This window comes from Rhinolophus sinicus, chromosome 2 (genome assembly GCF_057876585.1).
Source record: "Rhinolophus sinicus isolate RSI-liver-muscle chromosome 2, RSI-T2T, whole genome shotgun sequence".
Classification (NCBI taxonomy): Eukaryota; Metazoa; Chordata; class Mammalia; order Chiroptera; family Rhinolophidae; genus Rhinolophus; species Rhinolophus sinicus.
Window position 1 is genome coordinate 23899868 of NC_142502.1, and position 24874 is coordinate 23924741.

General features: G+C 41.9%; 1 protein-coding gene across 2 annotated transcripts in view; it reads right to left on the reverse strand.

Moving 5' to 3' along the window:
- ARFGEF3 (ARFGEF family member 3) overlaps positions 1 to 24874 on the reverse strand; it is a 150041-nt gene that overhangs the window by 46533 nt on the left and 78634 nt on the right. For both annotated transcript variants that reach the window (XM_019732728.3, XM_019732729.3), the window contains 6 exons: positions 18661 to 18765; positions 17013 to 17346; positions 12880 to 12992; positions 11197 to 12110; positions 3085 to 3251; positions 1909 to 2074 (listed from right to left, as the gene is read on the reverse strand). In XM_019732728.3, coding sequence (XP_019588287.3) covers positions 1909 to 2074; positions 3085 to 3251; positions 11197 to 12110; positions 12880 to 12992; positions 17013 to 17346; positions 18661 to 18765 — 1799 coding nt within the window. The remainder of the gene's footprint in view (positions 1 to 1908; positions 2075 to 3084; positions 3252 to 11196; positions 12111 to 12879; positions 12993 to 17012; positions 17347 to 18660; positions 18766 to 24874) is intronic.

Consider the following 24874-nt stretch of genomic DNA (forward strand, 5'->3'; position numbering starts at 1 on the left):
TTAATACTGCAGTATTTTGTAGGACACTTTACCATGACATCAGGATAGGCCACGGTTAGTACAGTGTTGATGATCAGATTGTTGCTATAGCTTTTCCTGGCACATAATGAAAAGATCAGATGGAAGTTTCCAAGTTCTAGGCTAATTACTGCTCAAATTCTCTTGTCACTTCATACCTTAAATTTGCTACAGAAATTAATAGTAGAGCCTAATTGTGTCGAATTCTCATGAAAAGCCTGTTTTTCTCTGATTAATCTAAAATTGATAACTTTCCTATGGACATAGCAATTGAGCTTACTGTTCTATTATAAAAGAGGAGGCTGATTAACAGTGATGACTGATGAATACAGCTACTGGGAATAGCTTGTTATTTGTTCAGTTTTACATCTGCTGAATGACTCCTTTTATTAAGGTTTAAGTTAAGAGATTAATTTTGGCAGACACTATGGTATTTAAAAATTAAACCCGGCATGTTTAGGATCCTCAGTCAAATTCCAAGGAACTTCTGAGCTCTGGGCAGCACCTTCAAACCCTCTTGAACGGAGTTTGTGAAGACAGATGGAAACCAAGCACTGCTCATAAAGAGACTGAGTAAATGTCTCACACATTGTTGAATCCCCATTTTTCAAATGGATGTAAATGTTACCATGATTAATAAAATACGAATTATTAATGGTCACATATCCAGTGATCCTCATACCTAAAGCTTAGGACCCAGCCTTGCTTCCCCCACATTCCATCCTAGTTCTGGAATCGAGACTCCAAATGCCGGACAATGACCAGGACTCTGCCTGCTGTGGAAAGACCTCACTGTGTGTCTTGACTTCCTACCTGCCTCCTAAATAACACCTTCCTCCACATGCCTCATTGTTGGGTTCCAAGTACCAGTAGTCCACTCTGCCACTTTGGTCAGAGCATCCAATACCAACCACAGGTGACATAACACACCCTTTGGACAACAGATCCTGCCTCCCAGCTGGACTGTCCTGCCCAGCCCAGTCCTGCTCCTGCTAGTGTGTCCTACCTGGCGCAGAGCCATGCTTAGCTGTGTGAGGACATGTGGCACTACAGGGAGGGCAGGGGAGGCATCCAATGCAGGACCATGCTCTACACATCCTGTCAGCTGGCACCATGCGAGGATCACTCAGATTCAATGCAAGATGGGCCTGAAGATCCAATTTATTAAGGCTGCTGACCAGAGTAAACTTTTGGGTACTCACTGATCTTTCCCTGACATGAGAGTTAAGCCATGCAAAGCCGCAAATGGCTGCTTTTGACAAAAAAAAATTACTTCGTGACCACATCCCATAATGCTCTCTATGTGCTCATGTCAAATTTCTAATAGTGACATAGGATTTTTAAAACTTTGGACATGGAAAACAAAGATGCTGGACAACTATTTGGCATTGTTTTTAAATCTGGAATAGCTGAGAAGGGAAGGGAAGACCGCTGATATGGATAAGAAATGGGAATGGAGCCAAGTTTTAAATCAATCATTTTATATTACTGGCAAATTGCCAGCAGCACTGAATGATATAGCATAATGCAGATAATAGTATCTATTAGTATATGAGAGGTTCCAGGAATAATTCTGGGCTTTGCGCCCAGAAAGCACTTCATATCTCAGAAGACGCCTATAGTTTTCCACCAACAGACAAAGGTGCTAAGTAATTCCTAATCTAATAGGGCGCAGTGAGCTCTGCAGAGTCCCATGTGGAAAAATAACAGAAATTGCCTGAGAAGTGAATTCATGACACTTTTTCTGAAACTGTCACCAACGGCCAGAGAAGCACTGTGGGTGCCATTTCCAGGTCTGCTTCAAACACCATTGCTTCCCCAAAAGGGGATCTGAAGTGTGAGCCCTCCCACCTCACCCAGTGCCACAGAGCCACGTAAGCAGCCACCGACCTGTCAGCATGGTGATGAGCGGGAGGCTGTTGTCCTCCGGGCTGCCCCAGTAGCCAGCTTCTCCCAGCATGTTTCGGTCAAGCACCTGATGGAAGAGTTCCTCGATCCAGGCTTGGGAGAAGACCATCAGTACCCCGCTGGTCTGGACCTGCTTCATGAACTCTTTCTACAGAGAAGATCACATGACAAGGTGACCAAATTCTGATCCTGGCAAACACGCAGGCTCCTCCATTCCTCCCCTGCCTCTTCCCTTCACACGTCCACTGAGTCAATGCTTACAGGAAAAAATACCTTGTTGAGTGGGGGCAGGGGTCGGCAAGAGAAGGGGAAACTGAGATGGAGAAGTCCCAAACTTCATGAAGTTCCTTTCATGCACGATATTCTTTTAAGAACCCCGCTGAAGGACTGGGGAAACTACATTTTTACTCTTTGATGTGTGGGAGGATTAGAAACTGCACAGAAATACTGAACAGAGCATCTCACTGCCCAACAGCAGCAGAGATGGAAGGAGCTTCCTGAAAGAACATGTTTCCAGAGATACATGACTTACACTCACGAGGCCACCACTGACCCTTGGGAATTTACACTTTATCAAGCAAACGAAGGACTGCTGATTCCCTTCACACAGCTCACAGACTGACAGGATGGTACACCGTGGGGTGGCTTGCTCAGGCAGGGGAGCCGACCACAGAATAGGGCAGCATTCTCATCCCACACCTCCCAGGAAGTGCTTCGTCATTAACAAATGAGTAAGCTTAGCTTTGGGTCATGAGTAGGTCAGGGTAGACTTTGGAAGACAAAAGAGGTTTTGTAAAAGGTGCCTTCACTTTCAGCAAAGGGTACCAGTCGGTGCACATCTTCTGATGTTCCTTGACCTGCCAATCACGTGTTTTTGATGGTATATTACACATGTGACACTACTGGGCCATTGGCAGGCAGCCACTTCCAGGCACTTGGGGTCCCATTCTTTCTGTGGAGCAAGCTGGGTGACTCTCTGGCTCATAACACTGTGCAAATCCTATCGCCTCTCCTTCCACCACCCACAGCCCCACAGGCACTGCCCATTCCAGAGCAGTGTGGAACAGTACACACTGCGTCATCCCTCTTAGGGCATCCCTCTCAGCCCAGAGGTTATCGCTTGTCCTCAGGGGGTCCAAGTGCAAAGCACACACTCACCAGCATGCCCGGTGCCAGGGCGGGCCGCTTCCGGTAGTAGTCGCCATGGGAGAGCTTCAGGTTGAGGAGAAGAGCACAGTGGGCGGCCGTGTACAGGCTGTCTGCGTTCATGAGCATGTGTAGGCTGAGACTGCTGTTCCCATCAAATCCGGGCGAGTGCATCATGCCTAAAGAGAACAAACAGTGCTTAGGGGCTGCAAACAGTGTACTTGGTACACGGGCCTATGGACAGCTACGGACCAATACCACTGGTATAGGTACATGCATTGTTTAGGACATTTCCGTAAAGCGACAAGAGCCAGCAAGGAAAATTGTCGGGGCTAGATACACACCCCAGCCTGGCAGAGAAGACCACGCACGCTGGAGTCTACCTGGGCAAGTCTTCATTACTCACCAGCTACTTAGGTAAAATCACTTAAATCCTCTAAGTCGCAGCTGCTTTACCTGGAAATAGGCAGAATAGTCAACTGTGTCTATCTCCTGCTCAAACTCTCCAACAGCTTCCCATCGCAATATAATAAAACCCCAACTTTCCCCTCTCTGCTCCCACTCCCTGCAGCCACACTGACCTGCGTTCCTTGATCTTACCAAGCCTGGACCGGCCTGTGCATTTGTTTTTGCCACTGCCAGAATGGTCTCCCCAGATCTCTGGATGACTTTCTCTCTTGATTCTTTCAGGTTTCTGCTCAAATGTCAACATTTCCGAGACCTTCCTTTCAATTCCATCTAAAATAGCATCCCCCAACCTACTGCCACCCCTGCCATATTCTTCCCCCTCACTGTGATTTTGTTTTCATTGCATCAATGGCATTTATTCCACCCAGAATTATATTAATACGTATTTGCTTATCATCTGCCATCACTACTATTATCTACTATTACGTAAGCTCTATCAGAGTGTGGGACTTTGTTAGTTTTGTTCACTAGAGAATCCCTAGTGTCTAGAATAGTGCTGGCATATAGCAGACCCTTAAAAAACATTTGCTAAATAAATGACTAAGTAAGAAAGAACAAATTTGCTATGAGAACTAGATGTAATAATGCATGTAGGATTGGTGCAGTAACTCATAATTACATAATTTTCTAAAAGTAATAATAGTCCTCAAGAAGCTAAACATAGAATTACCATATGATCCAGCACTTACATTCTTAGACATATACCCAAAAGAATTGAAAGCAGGGATTTGAACAGATACGTATATGCGAATATTTACTGAAGCATTACTCACCATAGCCAGAAGGTGGAGACAACCAGTGTCCACCAACAAATGAATGGATAAACAAAATGTGGTGCATACATACAATGGAGGTCTGACATGCTACAACATGGATGAACCTTGCAAACATTATGGTAAGTGAGATAAGCCAGGTACAAAATGACAAGTATTGTATGATCCACTTACATGGAGTATACAGAAGAGGCAAATTCATGGAGACAAAAAGCAGATTAGAGGTTACCAGGAGCTGGGGGAAGGGAGTTTCACTTTGGGATGATGAAAAATTTCTGGAAATAATGATGGTTGCACAACTTTTTTTTTTTTAACCTTAACCTTAACCCTAACCCTAAACCTAACCCTGCACAACATTTTGTGAATGTAATTAGTGCCATTGAATTGTATGCTTAAAAATGGTTACAAAGGCAAATTTTAAGTTATATATACATATATATACGTATATATATATTACCACAATAAAAACAAATAATAATGTAATATGTAAAAAATAACAACACTGAATTGTGCACTTTAAATGTGTGCATTATACTGTATGTCAATTGTATCTCAACGAAGCTGCTAAAAATGAGGAAACAAGGTTTCCAAAAATATACTTAGAAAAAGCTGTTGGTTTCCCCCCACTATTTTTTCTAAGCATCATTTTATACTAAATAGGGTTTTCATTTTCAAGAATTCTTCTTGCTTTCTACAAACTAACTGAAAGAAAAAATAAAACCCCAAACAATTATATCTTATGCTTTAAAGATGGGCTCAGAGCTGGAGCTCGCAACAGCACTAGATGGCCTCTCAAGTACTATATATATTGATAGTTTTAAACACACACACACACACACACAGTATTAATAAAATTCCTGGCAAACTAGCTTTAATTCTATCTTTTTTGAGACATTTGACAATGGAAGTGACTAATGATATTATTATGAGGATAAAACTGAATCCATACTCAGTTTTTACAACAGAATATGGTGCTGTATTAGAAACTGCCAGTTGCTAATCAAATCCACCTCTTCTTTCTTAGTAACAGATTCCTGGTTTTACTTGGGGTGGCAATATACCCTGTCTTCCTTATAAATGGGAGGGGCCTATAAAGTCAAGATTTTTATGTGGAACTTCTAGAAAGCACCTTAAAGTAGCTTTATTTAGCTCTAAGGTGGGCCCTTTGCCACCTTTCCTCCCTTCCTTCTCAACTGGGCCATGGATGTGAAGACGCAGCTCCACTAGCAGCAGCCATCTTGGTAAGTGAGGAAGCCTTCAGATGAAAGTCACATTTTCACCAGGGGTAGCGAGGAGCCTGGATCGCCAACCTCAGACTTAATTTAGGAGACAGAAAATGAATCTCTTTCTTCAGTAATCATTTGGGTTTCCTACTATCTGCAAAAAAACCTAATCCTAACTGACAGAGTCAAGATTACATATTAATTTATTTATTTGAGGCTTTTTTCCTGTATTTTACCTTTTGTTCCCTCAATGATATTGAGGTAAATGTGTACTGTCACCTTTTGTGGTGTTTAAATCACAGGGCCCAAACCTGAAACTGGCAACGCGGTACTCAACTTCCTGGCTTTGCATTCAGAAAGCCAGAGCTCCTTCCAGAGACTGGGGTCCGTTCTCAGAAGGTGATGAGAGGAGGGAGTCAGCATCGAGGCAGGGAAGGGAGATTCCTGGCTGGGCAGAGGTCTGAGGTCTGTATCACTCTGCTGCCTGGCAATACGGTGGGGGGAGGGGTTGGCAGGACCCCAGAGGAGAATAGACAATCGTACACAGGGGCTCCTGGTTTTGTCAGAGCATTCCAGGCACCGCACTGGCAGGGAGGTAACAAAATCACTGGACCCCCAGGGAGCCTGGGAAGTGGGACAATGGGGGCTCATTGGCAATATAAGAGGTGAGGGGCTTCCCGTCCAGATCCCAAATAAGCTCCACTTTCTGGTTTTACTCTAGGATGGGGACAGCTAGGCAGGGTGGGGGGTCTGGAATCAGATTTGTTTTAATTGAAAGAAACAGATATTTTTCGCACAACTGAGATTCATACTTGCTACACTATCTTTCGTGAAAATTGGTACTTCGTAAATATCAAACCGCTTGCAATAAGCCTCACATTTGGTCAGTAAGTGAACTCCACTAATCTAAGGAACTGTAGTCTCAAAGCCAAGTGCCCCCCTCCCCTCCATCAACTGCCATGCGAAGCTGGCTCTTGTTTTTAGTCCCCGAGGAGCCACCTTCTGCAGACACCACTTGTTCCCTGCAGGAGCAGGAAGGCATGTGGGCAGCTATCACAGCTCACATCTACTACCATCTTTATAAAACCCGTGTTTGTCTGAACTCGCCCACCATAAGACACTTTAATTGCTTTCAAAGGAAAGGCTCCCTGGAATCCTGTGGAATTAAGTGAGGCTCATTTCAACGGGATGTTAGCTGTCTGAGGACAGGAGTCCCTGAGAAATGCCAGGTGAGTCTGATCTCAGCCAGAAGAGTGGACCCTGGTAACAAGTCAGGGACAAATGCACGATGGGAGACTTTGGCAAAACAAGGTCTAAAGCTTTTGATGCCGAATGAGTAAATATCTGGGTTATGACTCAGGAACACTGTGTGTCTTCTCCCTTTCTTCTGCTTTCACTTTTATAACTGTCTCTTGGGTGAACAAAGGAAATCTGCCATCTCCTTCATCTCAGCTGCGTACTAGTCTTTCATCTGGGAGGTGATACTTGCAAGGGAAGGGAGAACACTACGTCAGTCCAGAGGTGAACCCAGGCCAGCATTCAGTGGCTTTGGCTGACCCACACTGATGGTCAGTGTGATCCATTAAACCACAGCGGGAACTGAGGAGAACTGGCCCTATTGGTCGCAGGACCACAGAGGGATCGGTCTGTAATTAGGAAATAGAGACCAACTTCTAATTGGTAAAAGCACCATAGAGGTCACTACAATTAAAAGACAAATGACCAACATAATTATAGACAATCACTAAAAGCTATATGTGGAAACAAACAAAAGATTTTGAAATTTCTTTTCAATGTATTGATTTCTACATGTAAAACTCAATGTCACAGCATATGGGGCCTGATGAAACATTTTATAGACCTTTAAAATTTGAGCAGTTTGCCACATTCATAGGGCCACAGACTGGCCACGTGAAATATTCACTCAAGTCCTGTTTTGCATGTACTGTAAGTATTGATCTGAAAGGCACAAAGGCACAAATATGAAAATTTACTTTAGCTTCAAATTTTATAAAAGACTCTGCTAGAAGTATGTTTTCTAATTCTCATAAGAAACAAGGCAGGGCCCTTGGAAGTCAGTCTTGATCACTGTGGCAACTTATCTGCAAAAACTGGGCCATGTTGTTTATAAACATGACGTTATGTGACAGCTAAGTTTTAAATATTTAAATGCTGAAACTCCTGCAGCTGAGTTGTTCTCTATGGACAATTTAAAATAGAAGGCCCTGACTATGATTTTACAATTTCTTGATGACTCAAAGCCATCATTACTGCTATCATCATTACTGAGTTGTTCTTGGGGACCAGTGAAGTCTGCTGGACTCTGCCTTGGCACCAGGGACATCAAGGTGGTCAGAGAAGGCTGCCGAGGTCCTTTCCCCATGAATATTTCCAGCTGGGAAGAGGCACAGGCTCAGAGGCTCCACAAAACTCTTTCCAAACGGTAGTGACATTTCCTTCCAATTCAGGCTTCACCTATGACTCCGTAAGCCCATGAACTATTTCACATCTTTAGGAACCAAAGAGCAAGTTCATCAATCTACAGTCAATTGGCTTATTGAGAATGAACTACGCATGTCTTGGCATGCCTAGCACACAGCATAGTGAAGCTTCTCTATAAATGTTGACTTAAGAAGCTGACTTAAGAAGCATTTGTGTGTGTGTGTGTGTGTGTGTGTGTGTGTGTAAGAGAGAGAGAAAGCAATATATAGATGATATACTATAGAACTGTACACTTGAAACATATATAATTATATTAACAAATGACACCCCAATAAATATAATAAAAAAGTCAAATTTAATGATGGTATAAAAGATATTAGAAATATAATTTTTTAGAAGAGTATACATCTCCCTAGTTATTCAATAAAACATGAATTTTGTGTGTATGTGTTCCTGCCCACAAATTAAATATTCAAACTTTATTTTTATATCTAACTCCAAAAGAAAACATATTGAGAAAAACGTTGGACTGTCCTGAAAATTGGTATTTTCATGTCTTGAAAAGAATCACAACACAGTTAGGAAAGCTGAGAAGTTACATGCATCTCTTTCCAACCTCTAAGATAAGTCAGAGTTATCTGAGAAGTCCAGAATTAAAAGGTCTGTATCTTCTCTGCTGCTTGCTATAACTTTGGATTACTCTCATATTTTAAAATGTTCTTCTTTAAATATTCCCAGATTAAAGTGTCTTTTTCTGTCCTTTTGACAAAGGACAATCTGGTCAGCTTCCTAAAGATACTTACTGAGCTACTTCTTAACCACACAGGAGTGAGCTCCAACCAAGTTCCAGTAATTGGTCTAGAATTTTTTTGGATATGTGTGTGATGTGTTCTTTGTTGGAAGATCAAAAATTAGTTAGACATGGTTGCAGCTCTCAAGGAGCTGAAAGTATAGAGAAGGGAGGGTGGCTGCATTAACAAAAACTGATAAATGTAGTAAGTGCAATGACAAACACAGGTTTAAGGCTCAGTGGTAGAAGAGCAAGTGGTGATCTTGGCTTTGAACAGTTCTCTGTTGGTCCTCAGGGTTAGTCCTTTTTATCTGAGCACAGGCCCAGGGAGGTCAATCCACCACAGTATTCTGTGGTCAAGAGACCCTTGAATTTCAGGGGAAGCCATAATTGACCACCACCTTGGGGTCAGACAATTATTTATCCTGCCATAAAATGGTTTTTGAACCTATTAATTGCTTTCTTTCTGTACTATTCTGAGATATTAGGAATATAAGTCTATCTATCTATCTATCTATCTATCTATCTATCTATCTATCTATCTATCTATCTATCTATCTATCTATCTATCCATCCCCCAGTTCCTGCCACGGTGTTCCTAAACCTTTATAATTTCCTAAGTGAGAAGAATACTAGGAGTGTCTCTTGTTCTAATGTTTGTCTTTGACCTCATCTCTGACACAGGACTCCTAAAATCCTTGTAAATTCCTAAGTGATAACAAGACTAGGAACATCTTCTGTTCTAATGAGGTAACTCTGGGTGCACTCATGTATGACTTCCAGATGGAGGCTGGTCACTGAAAGACCATGATTAGAAACTTGGACTTTTCAGTGCCACACCCCTCCACACATCCTCCAGAGAGGGGAGAAAGGCTAGAAATGGAGTTAATCATTGATCATGCCTCCATAAAATCCCAACAGTAGTGGGTTTGAGGAGTTTCCAGGCTGGTAAACACATCCATATACCAGGAGGGTGGCCACACCCCAACTCCATGGGGATAGAAGCTCATGTGCTTGGGACACTCTCGGGCCTGGCCCTATGTATCTGTTCATCTGGCTGTCCATGTGTACCCTCTGTCATATCCTTTGATAAACTGGTAAACCTAAGTAAGTGTTTCCCTGAGTTCTGTGAGTCACTCTAGCAAATTAACCTCAATTGAACCTGAGGAAGGGGTCATGGAAACCTCCAGTATATAGTCAGTGAGAAGCACAGGTAACAAGCTGGGCTTGCCAGTGGCATCTGAAGTAGGGGTAGGGCAGCCTTGTGGACCTGAGCCCTTACCTTTGAGATCTGAGACTATCTCCAGGTAAATAGTATCAGAATTGAGTTAAACTGGACACCCAGCTGTGTTAGAGACCCTTGCTGTTATGGGGAAAAACCTCCACAGTTTGGTGACCAGAAGTATCAGAAGTGAAGTATTTTCTGTGACTAGCAGAGACACAGAAGAAAGAAACACATAGTAGGAAAGAATTGGATTTTTCCTACATAGAAAGGAAAAAGCCTCATTTTCCCTTTATAAATACCTTTTAAGAAAATTCTCTTTAAAACCATTACTCACTGTGTGAGATGCTACTTCCCTGTACTCTTTTTCTCCCCCCACCCAAACCCGAGGTGGCTATCTTCTGCCCTCACGCAAACTAGCGTAACTAGTAGGTCTGGGTCACAACATCCACATTCGACAGACAGGAAGGGGCTGAGATTGGGGAATGTGATGTGACCAACTACACCGGGGTATCACACAGTTTGGAAATTCAGGGGAATTCAGAATCTATTGGGAGGGCAGCCTGGATCTCATTCAAAATAGTCTGCATATTCATGAACCAAAAGTGTGCTGCTCTATGATTTTAGACAGCAACCTATAGAAGCAAATTAAAAATTCAGTGTTTTGAGAATCACAGGTTGTCACTTTGTTTCAGTCAGCAGCAGTTTTCTAAAATGCATCTACCTCTTACCCTTTACTCCACACCATATACATTTATCAGCTTCATAATATAGAGGGTGCCAAAACAATGTACACACATTTTAAGAAAGGAAAAACTATTAAAATTGTAATAATATGTACAGATAACAAAAGAAGAATACAAGTCACGTTTGACTTCTGCAATTACAAGAGGCACTCAAAGTGGTTACCATCAGCGTCCAGACACTTCTGATTATGGCGAACTACTGCTTGAACAACATTGACCAAAGTGTCCACTTGTATACACTTTTTTGGCACCCTCGATATATTCCAGCCATCAATTGCCTACAGCTCAAAGAAATCACCACCAAAAAGTCTTACATTCCTTTGCTCTCTTTAAATATAAGAAACCCAAAGGTTGATTAAGATGCTTTGAGCACTTCAAAGAAGCACGATAGTCATTGCCCATTGAGGCAAAGTGCTCTGAATATTTTTGCTGACTGTATGGCAACACATTGTTTACCAACCTGAGCAGAAGGTAGATGCAAAGTTCTGGAGGGCCAAGTCCACCTCTTCCACACTGGGCAGGGCCAGGAGGTGAGGAAGGAGGCTCTCGAGGGACTGCACAAACAGCCTGGCGCTGTGCTGGTCAGCTTCCTGGTTCTTCAATAGTTTTAGAGACAGAGCAGCAGTTCGCAGGGACCTGTGGCCCAGGCAATCCCGAGGGGTCTGCTCTTCATCAGCAAGGGAACAGTTGTCCGACCCAATGTCTGACACATCAGACCTCCCCGAGTCCTTTTCTGCTGCCATTGAGTACTGATCGCAGGAATCAAATTCCGTCCTAGAAAGGTCCTGGTCATCTACGCTAAAATTGCTCTCACTATATCTAGATCCGTAGGACCTCATCCTGCAGTCCACTGACAGGAAGTTAGTTATATCAGGGTAAGCAACTGTGTGGCTTCTTTGAACAACATCTGGTTGGTCCACCGCTTCCGGTTCTGACACTTTGCTCAGCAGCGTCTCCTTGCTCTCCTGGATGGCTGGGGATTTGAGGCCATTCTTGTGATTTTCCGCGTGGTCCTCAGGTGTAGTCTGACCCAGCTCTCCCTCCAAAGTGGTCTGGCCTGTGTCCGTGGTCACACTAATGCTGATGTCAGGGCTCCTCTCGTTCCCTGACTCCCACGGCGTGTGTTCAGAGGACAGGACTCGCCGCTGCCAGCGGAAGTCAGCCTCGTTGATCTCCATGGAGTCTCGGCTCGACTCAGCCCCATCCTTCAGCTCCTCAAGGCGCAGAAGCAGTAGCTGGACCTGACTTTCACTCAAGCCCTTGCCCTGGCTGAGCTCGTCTAAGGCCCCGAGCAAGGTGCAGACGCAGGACACGGCAGCATAGCAAGCTCCAATGCCACCCTTGATGCATGCTTCGGTCATGCCATCCATGATGCTACAAGTGTGCAAAGGAGGAAATGACATCAATACTTGAGACACGGAAAAATGCTCCAAAATGAACAAGAACTGTTAGATTGGTGAACAGTAGAGTACTCAAAACAGATATCCTAATTTACCTGAAATTAAATGGTCTGGGCAAAAAGTAAATGAAACAAACACGCCCAAGCTGGCAGAGGAAAATCTCCAGCTAAAGTGACTCACCTTGAATCACACTCTCAGGATTGGCTGGTTTTTCTGGGTATAACAAAATTCCAGATGGGAATTCAAAATCCTTACAAGGACAGTCAATGGGTAATCTCATCTTTGTATTCAGTTTTCAAACAGAAAATAGTTATAATGGCTATGATTATGATAATGTGGACACCGTCTATTAAATGAACATATTCCCAAACTGATGCACGTGACTGCAACTTTTCCAAATCAGATATTGTTTTCTGCAGGGGGAAGCAGGGGGTCCATGTAAAGGAATCCTATAGCTACTTTAATTCAATAAGCTTTTCCTTAAAATAACCCCAATGAATAATTTCTGTACATTTCATTTTGTACACTGGGTTTTATTGAAGGCAATATGAAAATATAGAAAGTCATATGATTATAATAAATTGGGATAAGACTTCTCATATGGCTTGTGGGTACGTTATTAAACAGTCACATTTCATATAGCGTAGATTCATAGAATTTCAGGGATTTGGGAACAAGTTAGTAGTATTCAGAGAAGCAGTCTTTGCTAAGCACCACAGACCGAAAAGGGAAATGTATCATACAGTTTGAGAAGATCCAGATGAGACTTTCTTTTTGAAATAGATCTTTTTCTGGATTCGGATTCAGTGGAGCTGGGTCCTGCCAAATCGCAGAGACGCTGTGGGCTCCCAAGTAGCTATGAGAAGAAGGGAAAACAAAAAAACAAAAAACAAAAAAAAGCCAGAAAAGTGAGTATCATAAAAAAGCACAAGGTTTTAAAACTGTGAGATCAAATAAACATGTACTTTCTCTACTGAGTGATACAGTCTAAGGAGAAACAACTGTTTGGAACTGAAATCTTAATAAAACTGGCTTAGGTGTTCTTGACATAGAACACACACTGTGTTCCCAGCTCCCTTGTTCAGGACCAGCTCAGACAAGAAAATCCTCTGAGGGACTGTTTCAAAAATGTTTATAGTACAGAACTAGAAAGCACTTGCATCTATGTTCTTCAGTCAGACTGGCCTGTAACTTAACTTTCCTATACTCTCTAGGTTTTATCTTGCTATCCAAGTTGCCTAGCTTTAAAAACTGGGTTGAGAAGTAGTCCCTCTTTCTATTATCTGGAAAAGTTCATGTATTAGTAGAATTACCCGTCCTTTGAATGTTGATATAACTTGTTTCTAAAGCTTTATGAGGTCAGTAATTTTTTTTAATAGAAAGATTTTAACTACTGATTCAATTTCTTTAAAGATTATGGGACTAGATCGTCAATATCTTCCTGAGCCAACTTCTTAAAGGTTGTGTTATTTCCTAGGGAATTTATCAATTTTATCTGAGTTTTCAAATTTACTGGCCTAAAGTTGTCTTCTTTAATTTATTTAATGCTTACAACATCTACAGTTATATGCATTTTTTCATTCTTATTTTTGTTTGTTTTTATCTATTCTGGAATTTTTCGATTGCTTTTGCCAAGAGTTTTTGAATTTTCTTAGTCCTGGTATTTTCACTATATTGATCCATTATACTATGTTTGCTTTTCATCACATTACTTTCTACTTTTATCCTTATTTTTCCCTCTTTTCTACTGTCTTTGAATTTAATCTGCTCTTCTTCCAACTACCTAAGTTGGAGAATAAGAACTTTAATTGTAGGCTATTTTTTAATATAAGCAATTGAAGCTATAAGTATCCTATGCACTGCTTTGGTTGTATCCTACAAATATTCATGTATAGAATTTTCATAATTATTCAGTTCTAACTAATTTTTATTTCAATATGGTAGAAGTCTTTATGGAGAATTTCAATTTGAGGCTAAATTAATTTGAGAAGAGACTGGTTAAGTAAGTGTATTTAAACAAACATCCTATCCCTATGTCCACTATTTTCAAAATGAATTACATTCACAGGAAAAGGTATATTAAATAGAAAATGTTATATCTTAAGGGGCACTTTTCTTCCCTCTTCCCATATTATTCCTTTCTTATCCCAGATATTTGGAACTTATGCTCTCCTGGAGGCACAGAAATGAAGGTTCCACTTTTCTCTCCACATTCTATTTCTTTGACATTGAAACATTCTCTCTCTCTCCCTCTTCCTCTCCCCCCCCGCCCCCCCCACCCCCCCACTGCCTGGCCTACTACATCCTAGTGAAGTGGCTATGCCTATGGGCCTCTAGCTCTCCCATTTCTGGCTAGAAGGTTAAGTACATGTTAGGGGTAGCGGAGGGGGAAATATCACTTTCTTTTGGGATCCCTTGCATACTCTAACTTTACCAGTAATAAATTAGATGATATTATTTCAATTCCCATATTAACCTGTGTTTATTTCTCAGTTGTTCCCGAGTCTGGAGGGAAAAGGTGCTAAGTGATTAGGTTTCTGAAAAACCCTCAACAAATACTTAAAGAGAGGCAAGGTATGTTTGATGTCTGCTTCTTCAGGTGGAACTGAGGGATATGGTATCAGTGCTTGGGGTGTAACAGGTCTGATAAAGATTAGGAATTCCTTCTAAAGCTGATCCGTGGGAGAGAGAAAAGGAAGAGCAAGTGTATTTTTTGATTACTATTCATTTTTGGGAAAGTGGAAATATACTTTGACAGACAAAATGTTTTGTATGTGTTCGATTAATAGGTACATGGTGTATATGGCAGAGTCACAAATTAAAGAGAACAGGGACATAACACACCAAGCGTTCAAACTCTAAAGGCTAAACAAACATCCTGGGTGCTCAGTGGTTTTGTGTGCATAAACGCAGCATATTTTGGTTTCTAGGTTACCAGTTTTCCCAAAGTATTGGTGCTGTCACCGTAAGCGGAGGCACTGCTTTTCAGAACAATCTGGCCCATGTTAGTCTGCTCTGTTCATGGGGCAGCGTTGCCTGGACGTGTTACTCATGTGCTAGTGTCTAATTCCAGGCTTTTCCTGCAACATAACATTGGGAAGCTAGAATGTCTATGAAAAGGGGGGGAAGCATAACTAATGTCCTTTGCAGTAGTAAAGAAGTTAATATTTAAAACACATTTAGACACCTACATACCCCTTATGCAAAGTATTTATTTAACATTCAGGTCTCAAGTGGCTCTATTGTGGGCAGCAAACCTGTCAACTCCGAGGGGGAAAGAAAGGTTGCTGCTGCTTACAAAATACCCTCTTTGCAGATAGTCTATCTTCAGGTCCATCAGTCAAAATTTATTAAACATTTATTGTGATTCAGGTACTGGACGGCTAGATACCAGGGGAAACACACAAAAGCAACATGTACAAAAATATATTTTAGGAGACGAGAAGTTTGTCCCACATTGTACTGTGAAACAATCAGTGTGATGCCACATCTGCTCAATCACTAAATGGTGGAATGGGATTTTAAAAGAAAAATTCGTGGTCTGAGGAAGCAGAGCCGTAAAGAAGGAGGATTTTGACAGCAATTAGGCAGCTGTACTTAGAACACCTGGGCTCACATTTTAACTCTACTAATGACAAGAACATGGGGCAAGTAACAACTTCTCATGGGGCCTCAGTTCTTCATCTGGAAACTGGGCACAACATTAGCTTCCTAAGACAGATGGTAAATAAGCTAATGTGAGGGGCCAGCAGCATCCAGCCTATTGTAATCAACCACTCAGCTCTCTCACGTGCAGTGGCCAATGGGCACAGGGGCGGTGGAGTTTGAATAGAGAAGGCTGGAAGGTGGGAACCGACCAAAGCAGAGTCAATCAGATGGGATAAGAGTGATCCTGGGAACTGGTAGGAAATGAGAATGATGACAGAAGTGTCTGGAAAGTGGGCAGAGTAATTCAGACTTGATGGGAGAGGCAGTAAGGGGCCAAGTGGTGATTTAGTCCAGAAAGACAAAAGGAAGGAAACTGGCAAGAGACAAAGAAACGAGCTAGAATTGGTATGCTACTCTGGGCAGGAGGTAACGAGGAGCAGCTATTTTCAGCTTCCATGTGTTTTGTTTTTCTCTTCCTTAGGGTGGCAATAAGTGCACCAAGTATTTGTTTAGACTTCATACTTACAAAGTACTTGATCGCATTTTGAACTTGCAACCCTTGGAATATTACTATGTACAGATGAAAAAATTCTAAGTTCACAACTACAACAATGTTGCTCACTTTTCTTTTGGTTACTTAAGAGAAAGCAGAGAAATCCGTGTTTGAAATACCTTCAAAATAACTCCAGTTTCTCCTTAAAACCATTAAGGAGCACTCTGGGATGGCTATTATAAGCTGAACAACCTTTACATTCTCTCTGGAGTCATGGCGTCAGGGAGATGTGAGGCCTAAAAAGGGACGGGGCAAAGGGCTTCCTTTTACTAATCACGGATTAGTAATGCTTTTTTTGGATAATGTACAACCTGAGTATAAAATCATTTTGAAATCCAGTTTTGGCAAAGATGAATAAACACATATATCTGCACAAACAGCACATCAGAGAGCAGAATGAAACCTCAGCCTGGAGCCCGGTCTGATACATGCAGCTTCAACTATCAAACGGCTTTGCATCAGTGAGCACTTATCACCTCTCCTGACCCCAGCTCCCAGCACCTGCACACACAAACCCCCAACCCTAACAGTACTGTTTGTCTGTTACTGGATAACATGAGCTAGCAATTAAGTTTCAGCAGGTGACTGACAAATATTATCTGCCTGCTTCCTGTGTGCAAAACACTGCTCAGACCCCCTGGGCAAGCACGGTGGCATTCTTCAGCGCCTCCCTACCTCTTTCATGACTTTGATGGCTTCCACCCGGTGCTGGGGTGGTGGATAGAGCAACATGCGGTGATAGAGGGACTGGAGCACGGGCTTCATGGAGTCCACTGACCCCACTAGCCTGACCAGCTCGGCTGCAATGTAATAGATAGTCCGAGCCACAGGCCCACTTAGAGCTGGCGCCGTGGAGGAACAGCCCGAGCCCCGGCCGTGGTCAGAAACTCCTGGAGACACAGAGTCTGACTCCATGCTGGTACTTGTGCTGCTGCTGTGAGCAGAGGTGATGGTTTTGTCGAGAATTGGATTCCCCAGGATTACGATGAGAGCAGGGCAAAGGTTCTTCCTGGGAAGTGATGGGAAGAAAAATAAATTTCACTGCAAGCCAAATGTGAATACCATCCTAAGGGAAGATACCAGATGGACACAAATAATTAGAGTCGGGTTCTTTATTGCTTCTTCTTTTGGCTATGTCCTGCCCCAATTTTTCATGTCTCTCCATCACTTCTGGGTATATGAATAAAATATGTTTTCGCATAAGTCAAGCTAGGGTTAACTAAATAATATATCAACAGAAGTATTAAGAAACCATCTTACATGAAGAAAGGGACTCAAAATGCTAACTGACTCAGTTATAAAGTTTCATTTTACTATAAATAACAAAATTATTTGTACTTCTCATTAGAGAAGTTACTTAAAATTCTGACACACATCCTGACACAGATCATTCATCTTCCTCCCTCTGGATAAGCCCAGGAACGCAGAGCAACTAGCTGGCTGCCTGCGGGCCCTGTCACTTGTGTGAATCTCTGACTATGCCTAAGTGACTCGTATTCAGGTTGAGATGGAGAATGCACCAAGGTAAGGCTAAGAATAGCGTTCCATAGCTCTAGCCCCACCCCTACCCCCCACACAACTTTCTGGTGCTTTTAGAACAACTTTCTGGTGCTTTCCTTGTATGCTTTTAGAATATACTAGAAACCTCGAAAATAATCTCATTTCTGAGTCTTACGAGCCTAGGATGTAAACAAAAAGCGAGAGGGCCCTGGAGGTCTATTTTGTTAGAAGAATGATCTGTATTTTTGTCTGGTGCATGTAAGTAAAGCAACTTCCCTACTTTCCCTCTAAAACATGTGTTTTTTATTATTACTTTCAGGTGTATGAGTACAAAACAACACAGTGATTAGACATTTACACACCCCAAAATTGATAACCCCAGCAAGTCTAGCCATCTAACATACACAGCTATTATAATACCATTGACTATGTTCCCTATGCTGTTCTTCACATCCTGTGAATATATATATATATATATGGAACAGTTGACATTCAATATTATTTTATATTAGTTTCAGGTACATGGCTCAGTGTTAGACATTTATATAATCTATGAAGTGATCCTCCCGTAAGTCTAGTACCCACCTGGCACCATACGTAGTTCTTACAATATTATTGACTCTATTCCCTGTACTGTATTTCACATCCCTGTGACTGTTTTGTGACCACCAATTCGTACTGCCTAATCCCTTCACCTTTCTCACCCTCTAAAACATTCACACACGGATGAAACCACTGGTAGCCCATGGATGCTGTGGGAAGGGACCCAAGGCCACAGCTAGAAGGAGGGACTGGCATCGCGGGCATGAGGACGAGCACTCACCAGATCAGGTCGGTGAAGCCTCTGTGCAGGTGCATGGAGGAGGAGGAACTGCTGAGCACGGACAGAATGCACTCCAGGTACAGCAGCTGCAGCTGCTGATTGTCACTGCAGGAGAACGGACCAGTTCACAAACGCATACAAAATAAAGGCACCATTACAGAGGGGATGTGCGGAAATCACTTGGAAAAATATTAGGCATTACAGAAGTATTCATTTTGGTGGGGGATTGTTAGTGTTGTGGGTTGAATTGTTGCTCCCCCTCCCTCCCCCCCCCACCATCCCTTCCTGGTGAAGGGATTAGGGGAGTCTTACTTAACCTGTGGTACCTCAGAACGTAACCTTATTTGGAGATAGGGTCTTTACACAGGAAATTGAGTTCAAGTCGGGTCAAGAGGGTGGGTTCCAATCCAATATGACTGGTGTTCTTATCAAATGGGGAAATTTGGACAGAGATACACAGAGGGAGGATAAGGTGAAGGCACACAGGGAGAAGGTGGCCATCTACAATCCAAGAAGGAGGCTTGGATAAATCCTGGCCTCTGCGCTGAGAAGGAACCAACTCCACTGATACCATGATCTTAGACTTCCAGCCTCCAGAACTGTGAGACAATACATTTCCATTTTTTAAGCCATCCAGTTTGTGGTATTTTGTTACAATAGCCTGAGCAAACTAATAGAGTAGTTAGGGTGACTTTTTCTTTTTTTTAAATTAATGAAGTTGAGTTTTCAGAACAATTTTAGATTTACGGAAAAACTGAGCATGGAACAAAGATACCATACTTTACCCACCCTTACACGTGGTTTACCCTGTTATTAACATCTTACATTAGTATAGCACATTTGCTACCATTAATGAACAAATATTGATATGTTATCCCTAACTGAACTCCACAATTTATTCCAGAAATGTTAATTCTTAATATGTTCAATTGTCTAAATCTTCCAAAACACCAGTTACCATATTATCTTTTAAATGGTCACTGCTTTACTAACTTGCCTTTGACTTTTCTTATTTTTGAGGACAACATGGTTTTTCAATGTGCAAATTATTTTTTTCATAATTACTATTATGGGATTAGCCAATAGAGCCAGATTAAAAACACAGACAACTTTATGGGGTACACATTCTTATAGCCAGAAGATTCCTACCTAACCACCAGAAAGTATTAAAATCCAGGTGGGTGTCAAGTGATAGATAGGAGTACAGAAGAATTTATGTTCAAGGACACATTTACTACAAGTATATAATAAATACTTTTAAGAGAATTCATTCAGAAATCCTATATGGAAAGGAAATATTCAGGTAAAGGAGAAACTTGCTTTTAAAAATAATTTTTGGTCGTGTCTCTTTTCTCCTAAAGTAAATAAATGCCCAAAGGAAGCTTAGAGTCCCTAACAGTTTGAATAACTCCCAGGAGAAGGGGGTGAAAGGGAGGGGAAGGGCCAGTGACAGGCAGATGAGAAACTGAAGGAGACAGGAAGGAAGAAAATACTAGACTGTCCCGAAGTCCAGACGGTTCCATCCACACAACTGCCAAGCTGAGAAAGGCTGTGTAGTTGTAAGACAAAGGATCATAAGACAGGGGGCTGGGGTCCCCTCATTTAAGTGCTGTGTTAAATACCTTGGTGACATGACTCTGTAAAATTGACGTTAAGCTCTAAAACCCGTTGGCAAGCTACAGCAAGCGACAGCCTGAAGGCAAAGTCCTACCCATGGCCTGTGAACTAAAGAAGATTTTTACATTTTTAAAGGGTTTTAAAACAAACAAACAACAACCAACAACAAAACAAAATGAACAGGGGACAGAAACAGTATGTGGCACTTTATAGAAAAAGTTTGCTGACTGAGACTCTACAACGCTCTCCCTTGTTCAGACAGCACTGTGCAATGACGAAAACAATGCCATTATTTTGAAAAAGGGAATTCCACTTCTATTTAGATGTGCTCTATAACATCTCTGAGGGTGGAAGGAGAGATGGGTAAAGGCTGAATCTCCGCAAAAATTATTTTGTCAAGAGGAAGATGGTGGCTGGAGGAAGAGTAAGGAAGGCAAGACATAATTAGCCACTCTTGGGCCAGGTAAGGACTTTACGTTTCTAACCTCTAACAGCCACGGGCTTCCCTGCACTTTAAACAAGACATAGTTCCTGACTGAAATCAGCACAGTCTTTAGTCTCATGGGACTAGAGAGATAAACAACTACATAAGACACTGTGTAGGAAGTGCTATAAATGAATAATTTAACACAAGGTTCTATGAAGCACATAGCAGTGGCATCTAACCTTCCGCAGAAAGGTCCAGAAAGAATTTCCAAAGGAAATGGCATCTCAGTAGAGACCTAAAGTTCAAGTACGAGCCTTGCACGGAGGCTTTGGGGAGGGTGTGTGTGCAGAACATGGGTGGGGGGATGGTGTGTGGTTGGAGCACAGAGTGTGGGGATGTCATCGGCAGGAGGTGGGGCTGCAGAGGTGGGCAGGGGCCAGATCAGGAAGGGCCTTGTCAGGACTTGATTCTGCAAGTACAAGAGCGACATGAGCAGATTTGTATTTCAGAACGATCATTCTGGATGCTGTAGAAATGAACAGACTGGAGCGGGCAAAATAGAAGGGCCACAACATCAATTATAAGCCACATTTTGAAAAATCAGTTCTGAAACGACTGCCTTTGCTATAATCCCAGGCTAGTCTTTCTGACTCATTAAGAAAAATAATTATTAAGTGCCCCAATTCAAAAATGCCTCTTTATCTCTAAAACTATCAATCTAGCATCACAAAACTAAAACAACCATAGGCAGTAAAAATTCTCAGTTTCTGAAATCACTGGAAATAAACCCATAGAAAAGCTATGAACAGTCAAAGCATCAGACTCAATGACAGGGAGAATGCATTGCCAAGGTAACTGGCCCAGGAGTCTCCTTGGAGATGGAATGTGGCAGCTTCTGTGGGTTGCAGCAGTCTGGAAAAAACCGCGATGCTCACGGCCTTACATGAGTCATGTCATTAGAGGAGCTGTTTGAAATCTAAGCACCTTCCACACATGTTTCTCACTAGACACATGTATGCATGTGCACAGTGTGTGTTTCGTATTGGTCTGACTGTAGACAGACAAATATGTGGGATGCACAGACAGCAAGGGGCCTACAAACCAGGCAACACTTTCAAAACACACTAGGGAAAGATCTGCAAACTTAGTGAGTCACTTTGCCTGGTCTTTTGTTTGAGCATTTCATGGCTGGCAGATTGAGTATCTGCTGGTCTCATCTGCTGCTCATCTCTGAACTTCTTCCCAGGCACATGATCCATGGAGAACAACTCTCGTGAGTGGACCAGTGGACTGTGAGGGCTCAGCAGCTGCCCATACTAGCAAGGCAACTGTGCAGGCAATCGGGCAGCGTGTGTGGGATCTGTGGAGTTCTTGGAATTTTGTTTTATCGTTAGCCATTTTGACTTTGCTTCTCTTAGAAACAGCTGGAATCTAGTTAGAATAAGGAGGCAGGGAGTGAAGTAATTGTGTAAGCAGTGGCATGGAACACATGATATAAACACTTAGCTTTGCCTCATTGATTCTAAGACGCTTTGGTATAGTTTCCTCTCTGACATTCTGTGCTCAGAGGCAAGGGGAGAGGGCAGTGGGAGACCAATAGGTAGAGAATGAATAAAAATATCTAAGTCCAATTATCCTTCTAAAAATTCTTGGATTTAAACAGCGTTATGTAACTCAAGTTGCCTAAATACAGAGGTCTATTAATACCATATCTTTGGGGCATCTAAGTTATTCTGAGTACCTGAATACATTTTCTGGATCCTCCTGAGAGACTGAACATATCATGAATATATATCCTTACAGAGCTAAACCCCTATGAGGTATTTGAGCCTTGATTGTGGAAATGGTTGTTGAGGGAAGGTACTGACCACGGTGTGATTTCATAGGAAGAAGATATTTAGAAGGTAGGAGAGGTATCGAGTTTAACTATCAGGAATAAAAGGAGTTAAGGTAATAAAATCAGAAGAAATTGTAAAAGGTGTGAAAATGTAACAAGGAGAATTAACAGGACCACCAGAGTGAGAGCAGCCAAGAGCACAGTACTGACTAGATGGACTTAAGGATCTCCTGTTTAACTATACTAAGCATGCTGCACCCCCAGTCTCTTTAGCAATAGAACCCCCAACTTAGGGTAATGGAATTGTGATGGGAAAGACCACATTCAAATAAGGTGAACAGTATCCAGGGGCAGAATTACGATCGGAGAACTGCACTGAAAAACCAAGCAAGATGATAAGAATCCTATACAAACTATTAAGCTGTATATAACAATATCCCTAAAGTATCTTTGATCCAATGTCCAATGGGAAATACTAGAAAAACATATACATATCACACGAGTTATTTTCCCCATTGAAAGCCTACTCTCAAGTCATATGGTTCAGAAATGTTTTCATTTTTTTTAGTGACTGATAGAAATTCGTAACCTTTAGTTTCTAATCTGTATATGTGCACATTTGCAATGAATGTTTATGCAATGTATTTTCCTAACAATCTAGTCAAATTTCTTATGTAAGAAGCTCAATGTTCCTAACTGCATCATAAACTAGAATTAGCACTGACAATTCTGAAAGTAAACAAACCATTTTAGAGCTAATACATATCAAATTGTTATTATATGCTAGGCACTGTGCAGTTAAAAAATTCCACTTATACCAGTACTTCTTAGAAGATATCAATACCAAATGTCTATCATAATTACAACAGGCATAACCTTGGGCTGTCCCAGGTAAACCAGGTCATATGGTCACTCTACCGATGGGGGGTCCCTGTAGCTGATGTTAGAGACACCCAGGTTTTAAAGAACCATGAACTTAAAGCCCTACTTGACCTAGCTGAAGACTCTTTCACAACCAATTGTGTAAAACAATAAAAATTTAAAACAATGGCACATTGTAAATCTATCATTTATAGACCTATAGACTCATTCTGACTTACCCAGATGGCTAGTTTTTAATTATTAATGGCATAACTACCATGCGCTCCCCAACTTTTCTAGGACTTAAAAACTTTGATTTTTCCCTTAGTAAACTACACACATACACACACACACACACACACACACACACACACACACACACACACATAAATGTTTAGCTTCTTGGTTTTCCCTTGCCTGCAAAATAGTAAACATAGCCTTTATGTTTTTCAGAGGTTTGGTGATCTTTGTTTTATTCCTTAATAATGCTAAGATCTGAGGGGATGGCGGGGGTGGGGAGAGGGGGAGAAGCAGCAGCCTTGACAGCTGCTAATTACCTAAGCTATCAGCTAGCTATGGTGTCCTACTGGTGAACATAAACCATTTCACAGAATGTTACTACCACAAAAGGACCCTCCACAATGGTGATGGAAAAAGAGGAGAGCCAATCAACAATCACATCTAAACAGAGATTTTAAAAAAAATTCTGTACAACCACAAAAATGACAAAATATCCTCCTCCCCTGTGAATGGCTCCTGCTGCTTTGCCAATAACTCTATTTCCCATCTGTTCCTCCATCGGCCAAACAAAAACTAAGATGCCCGATGCTAGGATTGTGCCCACTGAGAGCACCCAATCCTTGGTCAAATCCTCACTTCTTTAACCCACCCTGCACCCCCTACATCAGGCTCAAATCCTATAACGACCCCTCCTAACACTCTTTTACTGGATGCCCCAGGGCTCTCCACAGTGTACAGACTCTTTCACTATAACAAGTCTGTCTGTTACCTTCAGGTGTTCCTGGGGATCTTTGGCTATTGGTCTTTTAAGTGAATTTGGTCTTTTACGTGAATTATCTCATTTGATCCTTACAAAAACTTAATATATTTTATATTACTAATATTATATTATATAAAACATTATTATATTAAAATGTGTTCTTTTATAGGATACATAAGCTTAGGGTGGTTGAGATCTTTGCCCAAAGTCTGTAAGGGGCAGAATGGGTTTTACGCAACTAATCCAACAAAAATAATGCCGTGAGACAAGAGTGATTGACAGCACACATGATTATATCCTAGGAGAAAACAATCCAATCAGAAACATATTCCAGCTCTGATATAACAGCTGGCTCTGCTCTGACGGAGAGGAACTGGGCAGGGGTGGGCAGGAGTCGGCACTAGAAAAGATCTAAACCCTGGTCATGGATGGGTAGAGTGAATACTTATCTTAGCCAGGACACTGAGTGAAG